Source organism: Polyodon spathula, chromosome 10 (genome assembly GCF_017654505.1).
Source record: "Polyodon spathula isolate WHYD16114869_AA chromosome 10, ASM1765450v1, whole genome shotgun sequence".
Classification (NCBI taxonomy): Eukaryota; Metazoa; Chordata; class Actinopteri; order Acipenseriformes; family Polyodontidae; genus Polyodon; species Polyodon spathula.
Genome location: NC_054543.1, coordinates 18,472,406 through 18,484,539, shown reverse-complemented (window position 1 = coordinate 18,484,539; position 12,134 = coordinate 18,472,406). Strand labels below are relative to the sequence as shown.

General features: G+C 36.5%; 1 protein-coding gene across 6 annotated transcripts in view; it reads right to left on the bottom strand.

The window, feature by feature from the left end:
- Window positions 1-566: 566 nt before the first annotated feature.
- Window positions 567-12,134, bottom strand: part of LOC121321889 (cell division cycle and apoptosis regulator protein 1-like) — a 34,810-nt gene continuing 23,242 nt past the window's right edge. For all 6 annotated transcript variants that reach the window (XM_041261224.1, XM_041261228.1, XM_041261226.1 and 3 more), the window contains exons 14-25: window positions 11,698-11,908; window positions 10,665-10,748; window positions 10,030-10,218; window positions 9,544-9,735; window positions 7,790-8,089; window positions 6,940-7,069; window positions 6,137-6,222; window positions 5,573-5,719; window positions 5,133-5,253; window positions 4,212-4,397; window positions 3,888-4,093; window positions 567-1,038 (exon numbers count right to left, since the gene is read on the bottom strand). In XM_041261224.1, the coding sequence (XP_041117158.1) occupies window positions 979-1,038; window positions 3,888-4,093; window positions 4,212-4,397; window positions 5,133-5,253; window positions 5,573-5,719; window positions 6,137-6,222; window positions 6,940-7,069; window positions 7,790-8,089; window positions 9,544-9,735; window positions 10,030-10,218; window positions 10,665-10,748; window positions 11,698-11,908 (1,912 nt within the window). In that variant the 3' untranslated portion in view covers window positions 567-978. The remainder of the gene's footprint in view (window positions 1,039-3,887; window positions 4,094-4,211; window positions 4,398-5,132; window positions 5,254-5,572; window positions 5,720-6,136; window positions 6,223-6,939; window positions 7,070-7,789; window positions 8,090-9,543; window positions 9,736-10,029; window positions 10,219-10,664; window positions 10,749-11,697; window positions 11,909-12,134) is intronic.

Sequence of the window (12,134 nt, the reverse complement as noted above, 5' to 3'; positions counted from 1 at the left end):
CGAAATCGCTAGTTAGGTAGACCCCCATTTATGAGGGATACCTGCAAGATTCTGAAACAAATAACCAACTGTGCAAACGATGCAACTTGATGTGATTTGAAATATAAACTTCAGCCAGGTACAGCGAGAAACAAAATCAAATCCACTGAAAGGTCCAGTATTTCCTATGAGGTCAGGGGAACTGAACCTAAAATCAGCCTAGAAAAAAACAAGGGATAGGTGAGACCAAGTTTCAATGAAGTCTAAAAGGACACAGTGAATAGCGAGTGTATGGGATGGTTCATTGCAATACTAAAGTTCTGGGATCACTCAGCTACTAAAAGCTACTACCCCCACCCAGTAAATGGAATATAGAACAACTTTTAAAGTGAATTCTGAATTTTAAATGCCTCAATGAAAACGAGGTAACACATTGAATTATAGTTCATTAAAGGTATTTACATTTGATATGAAACCAACACATTAAAAACAGATTTGGTTATGCAATGCAAACATGTGTAAGAGTATACATTGCCTTCCCCACTTCACACAGGAAATTGTAATAAATCAATTTCGATGCCACAAAACAGTTTTGAATGAGATCCATCACTGAACTGATTTTTATTGTTTGGTGAAAACTGGAGATTTAGGTTTCAGAAATTCAATGATATTGTTGGCACACAATTAAAACAGGTTCAAATTAGACAAAACTATTGAATTACACCTCAGTAATAAAAACTTAGATTTGAGTTTTAATAACATTAAAAATATTACAGCTGAAACTAAAATCTTCTGCAACGAAAAATTCTTAAATGGTATTAGCAATTCAATTGGCAGGAATTTCAAGCAGTTTTCTGTGTTAACAATCGTCCCTAAAATTCTGTACACAGCGACAACAGAAAGCACTAAAAATAAAACATGTCGATTCACTTTCCGATCTTTAGTTTTCTTATTTACAGCACTATCTAGCACAATCTTTCCAATAAAAAGGCAGCATCATCATTCGTCGGATCCATTCTCTTTTGATTTATTGTCATTCTCTTCAGATTGAGGTTTATCCTGGGAAAACAAAACAAAATCACATTTTATGCACATCCGGTTCTGGTGGGTGAACGATCCTTTCATCAGTATCATGACCCACAAACATACCCTCATCCCTGTAAGGAAGTATGTCCTACCCTGTCTTGTATATCACCACTTAATTTGCAACTGCGCTTCAAGTATTTGTTAGGGTTAACTTCGGCAACACCTTTTCATGGTAAACATGGGTGAAAAGTACTGTCTGTAAATGGCAAAAAATATTTGTTGGTGGAGGGGGGGGATTGGGGTGTAGGGGGGTGCTTTTGCATGTACTTGATCACTTGTGACCTTTTCGTATACTTTTCTCCTGTTGAACTGTAGCTTGACTGAGACGATAGGCACCTAACCCACAGAGCACAGGGGAGGCAACTATCTAAAATTTTGCCACTACTTTTTTTTGCTCCATGTAAACACACTATAATTCTACGTTTTTATGGTTTTGCCTATAAAATGCTTTAAAATTCATAAGTCCAACATTAAAAATAAATAAAAACCCATAATAAAACGGCCCCTACACAAACATCGGTTTGACCCACCAAAGTCCGGTCTGCACCATTTATAACAGCTAACGTTAGCAGCAGTGTGACTGCAACAGAAGATGCCATTCCAAAGCGGGAGTTTTAAAACTGTTGTTTATATTGTGCAGATGTATTGGCTTATAGCGTATAATTAACAATAAAAAATGCAGACTGCTGATAATAAATAATCATTTCAGCAGAATATCATGCTCAGAGCTCCGAAAAGGGGACAGTGCAAGCAGATGGTGGGATTTTGTTTTGCTCAACATGTAATGTTGACGTTTATGACGTTTAAATACAAACAGTGACACACGCAGACGAGAGGATCTCCCTAAAGTGTATGCAGCACATGAAGAAATTTTAAATGGGGTATTGAAAGATTGAGTCCGTTTGCGTTGTGTGCGATGAGGCCACTGATCAAGACACCTGTGTTTTGTATGTTATTTTTATCCCACGGTGTGTTACTACTGTGTTACTGCTAATTCAGCAGAACTTACAGCTTACCTAGTAGATACACTGCATCTTGACGCTGTTAACCACACAACAGTAGGCCAGGCTGTCATTAAAAAGATATCGAAGTGAGCATAGCGCTGTACAACACAGTCCGTTTAATTACTGTCTGAACATAGTTTTAAATGTTTACAAAACTCGACAATGTTGACAAATTTGACATTCAACTTTGTCTTGTTTTAATCAGTTTTGTCTGCTTGTTACTTTTTTTTCAGCCAACACATTTAAATGACCCTTGTTTGTTACATTTTAAAATATTGTTTTAAACATTACAATGTAAATGTAGCTACAATTAAATGTTAAAATGTTTCAACCTTGGTGACTTACTTTGATGCGTTATTAATTTTAAGTAACTTTTTTTTTTTTTTTAATAAAATGGCACTTCCGTGACGATCCATGAAATGCATCGTTTTTTATTGTCATTCGTGAATTTGTTGGAAAAAGTACTGTGAATTTTCCGTGACCCTACCTATAAATAATGTACCCAATCCGAAGCAAATGTAAAACTTGCCTGAATATTAAAGTAAAAAATACAAATATTTTAAAACTAGCAAGAAATGACTTGTTGCACTAGCAGCAGTTACATTATTGTTTTGCCCTCTAACTCAATGGACCATATTTAGAAGCAAGTACAAAGGCAAAGACAATTTCTTAGAGCAACAAGACCATTTTAATGGTATGAAACAAGAAACAACTCTTGTCTAGTCCTTCCTGCAACTAAGTTTACACTGTTAAAGTCTTTGCATTTGCTTCAGAGTGAAGTCTTTTTTTATACAGTAAAACCGTGATTTTGACATGGCAAATATTCTGAACTTGCCTTACTTGGGGAATAACTACTTTCTAAACAGTACTTGCTTCTTTGTTTATTTAACACATTCCTTTAATAAACTACACGTGGGATTTGTAGATGTAGCACTGTGTAGAGACTTGCATGTATTTGTATTTAATAATGCTCAAGTAGGTATATATTGTACATTTTATGCTGAAACATTTGCCTAATTTCGTAGGTTTGCAATTACTGCAACTTTACAACAGCAAGGTTTAATTGGTTTCTTAGAGCTTCTTAATTGTAAAAAAATAAATAATAATATTTGCTTCTCTACACTCAGCAGTTAGTTCTTCAGTCCCCCCCCCCCTCCCATCAACATGAAAAACTGTATGAACCCTGCATTTATGACATCTGATTTAGTTAAGCAGAGATTGTACATGATTTGTGGCTGATGTTTTATAAAATTTATATGTGAGTTGGGCATACATGTAAAAGGTTTGATCAGTAACAATTCAACAACTGTTTGTTAACTAGCCTCATATGAGAGTTATCAGGTTGATACATCTGGTAAAATGACAAGTTTAAGGTAAAGTAATTTCTGAATATTTGTTTTTACAAAGTCAAGTTCAAATTTGATTCTAAAAGTGGTCCACATTGGCCGAGAATGTATCTGAGAGCATGTACAACCCCAAACGGGGGGGGGGGGGGGGGGGGGGGGGGGGGGTTGGGGGATTGGGGGGGGGGGAGTTTCAGTCAAAATGATCATTAGCCACTCTTCACCCATGTGGTAATGTGGTGACCCAAATTTAATGCAATATTCCTGTGGTCTCACCACTGTGTTATACAGCCTCACCATAACCTCTTGATTTGTACTCTACACTTCTGACTATATAACCAAGCATGACATATGAGTGAATAAATACAGCATGCTCTTGCAGATAGTTTCCAAATTTTTCTTTAGATAATGTAACTATGAGGCATACAAGGAAAAAAAAAAAAGTGCTGCTGCATGAGTCTCAAAAGTTACTAACCTTTCTTAAAACACTTTCCAGTTCATTCAGAACTATACTCAAACTTGTGGCAGTTTTACATAGATGCTCTTCAAAACAGGATTTCTTATCTTCTGAATCTTTCAAATTCTCTTCTGTTTGGCCAAGGCAATTCTTGACATCTTCAAGCTCTGTAGAGAAGCTCTTATTGGCAGTCTCTAGTTGCAATATGCTATTTGCATCTTCCTCTGCAATTAACAAAACATGTACTCATAACAAATTAAAATGTAAAAACATGTGTTAGGTGACACACAAATGTCTCAACTGATTTTAAAGTTTAAAATTTTTATCCCCCTGCTTGCATACCTATCTTTGCCTCCTGAGACTGAAGCTTCTGCTCAATCCCTTCCCTGTCCTTCTCACTCTTCTCCAGTTTCTGAATCAGGCTCCCCACATCCACCATAGCACCATTGTAAACTATGAGACTGCCTGCTTCTTGCGGCTCGTTTTGTTCCTGTTTTACATGATGGCAGGGCAGTAGGGCTTTGTTTCCTGAAACAAGTTACTGATCAATGCAGGGTTTCAGCAGCACAATAAAAACGACACACACATTTTGTATTCAGTAAACGACGAACAAAGAATTAAATATTTTTCTGCAGACCAAGTTCATGTTATTCCTGACTAGGGGTGTTTGTAATCCATACAGATAAACCATAACCAAAAGAGCTTAAAATAAAAGGACTATAACATTAAATGTGCAGAACACCAATGTGTTTGTAGACTAGACTATGAATAAAGATGCACAAGTTGCAGAATATGTCAGTTTGCTATACCAACCAGCTGTAATAAAGACTATAGTATAGGGTACTAGGATTCAAAAATGCTCTAAGGTCATTAAGTTTTTTTTTACTCTTGCCTCACAAATGTTGAGCTACCGCTAAGACATTTTGAAACGCACTAATCAAAAAAGAGATGAGAGGAATTAAAACAATCAATAAGCCAGGTGTTTTTTTTTTGTTTGTTTTTTTTTTTTTTTTTTTTTTTTTTTTTTTTTAAAGTACGGGATCAATGGAAATAAGGAAATCTCCAACCTTTTAAAACAAAGCTGTGAATATATTAGTAAGTATAATTTTGATAACAATCAACAGAACAACGAACAAACCGGTAAAGGCCACACAACCTAGGAAAAATATGTAAGGTTTTTGTATACTATACTTTACTCTGACACAATGAAGCAGTTTGCACCTACATGCTTTATCAATCAAACCAAATCATAGTAGTGCTTACCAAGAAGCAACTCCTGTGGTGTTTCAGGTATTTCTGGGATTGCTTCATCTTTAGCACGATCAGTTAGCTTCCGGTAAAAGCAGGATTCCCGCACAGCTGTTTTATTTAGCAATTTCTTAACCTGATGAACATAAAAAGTTTTAAATCCCAGCTCCCGGCACTTTAAAATATCTTGGTGAAAAACCCAACCTGTATTTAAGCATCTTGAAAAATTATGTAAACAAAACTAAAAAGTTATGTTTGACCTTTTTTTAGGCTGTAAACCATTCCTATTTAACTGCTGACAATCTTCTATTCTGAACTAACTCAGACAGCATTTGTGTCTTCTAGTTGCAGCTTATCCCATTTACTGCTATTATCTCTTTAAGCATTCAAATAGATAATGTTTATTTAAAACAGGGTATAAAGCAGGCATAACACATTCCTAATCCAAGTTCTACCTGCGCACGAGACAGATGTAGCCCAATAGTATGCATTATTTCTTCCAGGTCTTTTTCAAGGAGATATCCACAGTGACTTTGATCAAAATAAACAAATGCCATCAGAAGATCTTTATTGTAAGTAGTCATCTGCTTCTTTTCCTTCTCCTGAAGAAACAAACAAAAATAAGATAAAATGTGTTTGTATTTAATACATGCAATTAATTAAGCTTACTGATTTTTGGTTAAATCAAAACTAAATATATCCCCTTTGTAGAAATCAGATCAAGGTGTTGTAAAATTTAAATATACAAAAGCAATTTCAGCTGCAACCTAATGAACAGAAAAACCTGACTTAAGATGTAGTAGCAAAGACCCAGAATCGCTTGCAGTCCAGGGGAAAAAAGGGAGCACTATAACAAAATGTCCTGCAACATACTCTAAATGCTCTTATACACAAACAGATTGAAAATTAGACAAATCCAGGAGGTTTGATTACATGAGATAATCACACCCCTTTGGGTTAACAAGCATCCTGTGATACATCCTGAAGTGTTTAAATTACTTTAAATGTACAATTCATACCTTATCTTTTGAAGACCTCTCTCTTGACTTCTTTTCTTCTATTTTCTCATCCTTTTTGTCCTTGTCACTTGTTTCTTCTTCCTTTTCTAAATATATAACGTAAACAAATAATTCAAGCCCAAAATAAAGATGAGGAACTGTTTTGTTTTTTATTTGTTCATAGCAAGTAGGCTTCTATTGCTGAATGTTCCAACAAAACAACTGTCACAGGAACAGATAAACCTGCACCAACAAAAGTATTACACACCCCCTCCCCCTGCTCCCTGCTATGCACATGACTTTTTCATAGTGGTTGAGATGTAAGCATGAAAGACAGTGTAGAAGTAAATTCAGTATGAAAAGTTTTAAAATAAGTCATTTTTGTCTGAATGAAGAATGAAGGGGGAAGGGGGAAAAGCAGATTTCAGATTGTCCAACATATTTGTAGTGACACTTCACACCATCTTGATGATGTATGTAATTAATTTGTAATTGTAAGGGTGACATACATACATAGACAGATGGACATATTCGCATATTCTGATACTTGGGCTACCTAATGTGTACTGATCAAAACTCAAATCAGTGAGGGGTCCCCCATGGCTCACCTACTAAAAACACATGCAGTTCAGGGTGAGGCATGGGTGAAATCCTGTTTGTGATAAGATGCTGATGTTAGTTAGGAAGTAGATTCAGCTGTGCCTTGCATCCAGCACACGTATCCTTGCAACTTTTGTTGCTTAGGTTCGACAGATGAAAAGTGAATTTGACTTTTCAATTGAAACGACTGTTCAACTCCCCACAACCACACACATACGCCATACCTTCTTCGTCATCATCTTCTGCCTCCTCAGCTTCCATGGGGTCGTACTCATCCGGATTAGTATTACTACTCCCCTCTTCATTTTCCTCGTCATCTTTAGATTCCTCTTTTTTCTCCTCTTTTTCCCTCTCCTGGAAAGAAGATTTGGTGAAAGACCTTGTTACTCTGCGAGTCAATGCTGAAACCTAAAAGCATTTTAGTTTTTAAACTTTTTGTACACACTAGGCTATTTTGCAAGTGAGACTTTTCTCCATTTGCAAAATCTTCCTTGTGGCTACTGTGAAACTAGAATTAATGTTTTAAATAAATGGCTTGTATCACTAAGAAAATCAGTGTCCTTGACCGCTCCTGCAGAGTCTGCATAAATCAAATTTGACCTGAAATACGACAGAATAAGGAAGAAAATGCAGTTAAAAGCATTTAACAGGTACAATATGCCTCAGAAACACCGTACAGCTAAATATTTATTTTACATAATGAAGGGCTATTTTTTCAGGTTGTTTTTAACAGACATTAAGATTGTGAAAAAAAAGACTTCTATCAACACTGTAGTTGCAGTTTATTTTTTCGTTATCATAAGTAGGGCTTTATGTACACCAATATTACAAATACTAAGGTAATGAAGGGGAAATTGTGCACTAGCACATTCTAGCAAATACATAAAGATAGAGTGATTCAAAATTTGCACAACATTGTCGGAGCATTGAAAAATCTGGAAGGTGACGTGGAGAAAATGTCTGTGACAGAGACAATAACACACCATTTGGCCACCAGTTGTTCAATAATGTTAAATTTAAGTAGAATTAAACAATGTTGCATGAATTATGAATTGCCCTGTATACACACACTACCTTTTTCTCTTCCCTCTCATCTGTTATCTTTATTTTCTTTGCAGCTGGCTCTTCATTGTCTTCCTCTTTTTCTTCCTTGACCTCCCTTATGGCTTCCTCCTTCTTAACAGCTTCCTTTTTATCACATTCTTTCTTCTCGGCTTCCTTTTTTTCAGCCTCTTTTTTCTCCACTTCCTTTTTAGCCTTTTCTTTCTTCTCCTTTTTTTCATCCTTCACAGGAATAGCAGCAAGTGCTTTGTATATCCTGTAGCCAAAGTCTCTCTGAAGCATTTCATTGAACAACTCTGCAAACAAGGAGACCTGAAAAAGAACAATGCATTATTATATACAGCAGACAGCAGTTCCCAAACTTTTAATTGTCACTTACCTCCTTCCAGACCTATCCACTGTCTGTATTCCCTTACATTACAGGTTTATATTTTAATGTTATTAAATATGTATGCTTTCATAATACACACTTAAACACATACACAATATAATACATATAATTTAAAACGACTAACAATATACTTAGGGCTTTTGATTTTCGGTTTTAACTAATTATCCCCCTTCCTCGATACCAAAAAAAAACCAAAATAAATAAAATGAAATCAGTGTATAGCCAATAAACACCGGAAAAACACTGTAAATGGTTACTCAAATTACAGTGACTTCATCACTACTTTGCCATTTAAAAAAACGAAACAAAAAAACAAATAAAAAAAACTACCTTTCCCAGTGCACTTGTGTCTTGTATCTATCAAGAATTTGTTCTGAATAGTTTAAACCTGAATGGAGGCTTGTTCACAGGATTTAAAGCTGTATCACAGTTAAGATACAGAGGATTTAAAAAAGAAATGTGAAATGTAAAAAAATGCCTAGACACACAAAAACCCCAGAAGAATGTGCCCGTGACCATAAGGATGGCATCGTGTAAGACAGCAAAGGAAAGAAGGTGCAAGTAACTTAAATGTGCAAGTGTTGTTGAGTTACTATACATCGACAGAAGAAAATGCCCAAGCTTATTGGAAAGTAACCGAAAACAATAACTTAATTCGGTAAATAAAATACGAAAGACCTGAATACAGATTTACACAAAACCCGAAAAACAAATAAAAATCACCAAAATTACATACATACAATTTGTGCTGTATGGTGATTCGTGGCGAGAGCTCTGTATGTCATTGTCTGTGTATTTTTGTTCTCATTGGTAACTCTCTTGGAAATTTGCAATAAACGTACGCACCAGACTGGTGAACCCAAGTGTCCCACAGCTGCGCGATTATCTTGCAAAGCACAACCTCTCCGTTTCTAAAACTAGCTAGCGTCACACGCCATTTCACGCCAGAAACTAAAAAGAATTTCCAATGAGTTTTAAAGCTTTGTCTGAGTATGACTAGTATTATGAAAATGCAAAAAAAAAAAAAAAAACCCTAAAATGTTCGCTGCTACAAACTTTGTCCCGCGTATCCCCTAAACACATACCACAGTTTGGAAACTGCTGATATAGCCTATCAATATAACCTGAAATGTACCTGCTTAAGCAAGTTTCACCGAGTGACACTGCACAACAGCATAAGAAACATTTACTTCTCAGCACGGGTAACCTCAACGGTGATCCCCTTTTTGAAAACCTTTGGTATTGAGCACCAATTTAACTGCAACAACTTCAAAATCCTTTCCCGGTATGTAAATATGGAACAAAAGTAGTTCGCATTCATTACCATTTTGTAAGATAAGTAAAATATGAATGAACGGTTATGGCTAAAACTTACCTCAAAAGAGTGTTCTTTGTTGTCTTCAAGTCTGTAGTCCAGCAAGACGCTTAGTGACATGACGCTGCAGTCGAACTTGCCGTTCTTGGCTGTCCAGTTGGGGTGTACAATGATGGTGGGTTCATCAGGAAGAATATAGCGTCTCTCTCTGCGCTGACGCTCTGCTTCCTCCTGACGTTTCCTCTCCTCTTCCTGAAAAGAGGAAAAACTAAAATTATATATTTATCTAATCTAACTGAATGCTGCTGCAAAATCCCCAAAAAGCACTCAACTTTTAGTTTAATTTTAGACTTTATATTTTTCCACATATTGGTATACATTATATACACGTTTTTCTGCAGTAGTGCACTCCAAGGCCCACCCAACACACACATCTGGGTTAATAAGAAATGCAAACTCATTAAGTGACTGGTTTAATAAGCCATTACTTGTATTATAGAAAATCCATGCAGTGACCAATTTATTTCTTCTAAAAACACAACCTACCTCTCTGTCTTCTTCAACCTTCAGCTGCTCTTCCTCTTCCTCCTCCACCTTCACTGGTTTCTCAGGCTCTTTAATTTCATCCGTTTGTTCCTCTACTTTCAGCTGCTTTGTCAGCCTGGCTATCAGCTGTGACTTTAAGCCCTTGGAACTAAGGCTCCGACTTTCCAGTTCCTTACGAAGATCATTTACCTAATAAAGCAGTCCATTTTTCACCTTTGTGATGGTACTACCTGTTATACTTGCATCATTTATTCTATCGTCAAAGGACGTATAGTCGCCTACATACAATTAAGCACGCAACAAGCGACTACTATGATCTGATGCAAATAAAACACCCATGCTAGAAAAAAAGATATAACATTTACAAAAAGGGTCTGCCAAAATAGAAGACAACAAATGCCAAATTAAACAAGGCACACTTAGGGCAGCATGCACTTCATCACCAACATTAAAATGAGTAAAAAAATAGAATGTCAATTGCCTAGTTATTCTGTAAACTTTGGTCTTGTACATCTGTATAATCTGTATCACAGTAGTAATTCTCCACTACATATTATTATTTCTACTTGTAACTATTGTCAAATAAAATTAAGTTTATTTCAAAATTCAGTGTTTAGGGAAAGATGAAAATGTACCTTCATGGACTTCGGATCAAGTTTTGACCAGTGTGTAGGAGTGGAGAGCTCTTTCAATTCCCCTTCATCTTTTTCTTCCTCCTCCTAAATAAAAGTAATAAATATCATTCAGTCATACACCAAGAGATGTCAGACATGTCACATCATGTATTCAATCAGAAACAAAGTGGATCCTTGCAACTAGCAAGGTTTCAACTGTCTCTCAGATTGATTAGGGACAATCCACTGCTAAGTAAAAATAGAAATTCTAATCCATTTAAATAAATAAAAATAAAAAACTGATCAAATGCCACTCATCAGCCAATCAATCAAAGCCATATCTGTGGAACACAAGAGAGTGATCAATGACAACAACTCCAGGAAATGCATGACAGGTACACGCACTGCTGGCATCCATCAGCCAAAAAGTGTGTGTTCCCCCTTTCTTAGATGCACTGCACCAAAAGCTTTATTTGCCTCTATTTCGCACCTTTCATTTAAAACAAAAAAAAATTAAAAATTAAAATAAATAAATAAAACACTGTTGCTCAACCAACTGGCCTGGAAATCAAATCCTTCAAAATGATCTATACAGTATTCAGGAGTACCATAACTAGGGTGAAAGGGACAGACAAGAGACAGAATTTAGAACATGGCAGGTGTTTGTATAGTAAATGGCTAAACAGGATTTTCCCCAACTCAACAACTGGTTCCCAGATTCCAGCAGTTTTGGGCTCGGATTTTCTCTTAAAAACAGCCAACAGTATTCAAAACACACACCCCCCTCCCTGATAAAATTTACAAAACTGAAAAGAGGAATAGAAGTCTTTTATGTTTACTTTTTAAAAAAAAAAAGAAGAAAAACCCCATGATTAAAAGCTGTGGCACCAGAAGGCTGGAAGCTGTTTAACCAGTTGCTGTAGTTTAGTACGTTAACTATGTTCCTCCCAATGTATATAGTTTTGCTGTGTAGGTGTGTGGGTGTGCATTTTGTGCCTGTTTTTCCTGTGCCTGCGAGAAGCGGAAATAAGAAAAAGGGATTAGCGTTCAGTGCCTGTTCTCCATCAGCCTCCTTTCGTTCAGCCTGGAGCGTCTCGGACAGCTGCTGCTTGTATCCACGGGAGAGGGTCTCCCACTCTGAGCGGGTGGGAAGACAATGCCAAACATCCGGGAGAAATAAAACCACTGTCTCCACATGAGCTGGAACTGTACGCCCCTTGTGGGTCTCCTCGGGGCGGTGATATCGAATCTCTGCAAAACGGTACCTGTCGCAAGGGAAGAAGCGTATTGGAAAGAAAAATTCTATCAGACATCTTACAGAGCCTACTATATATTTACAGTTAACTAAACCTTTTCTTCTAAACATCTGACAACTTCTACTCTCCAAAAATAAAAATCCATAAAGATTTGCTTCCAGACCGCAAACACTAACAAGTTCACCGTCAAGATAAAACAACCAAGCTAACAACAAAAACCTTGTGTTAAAGTCCC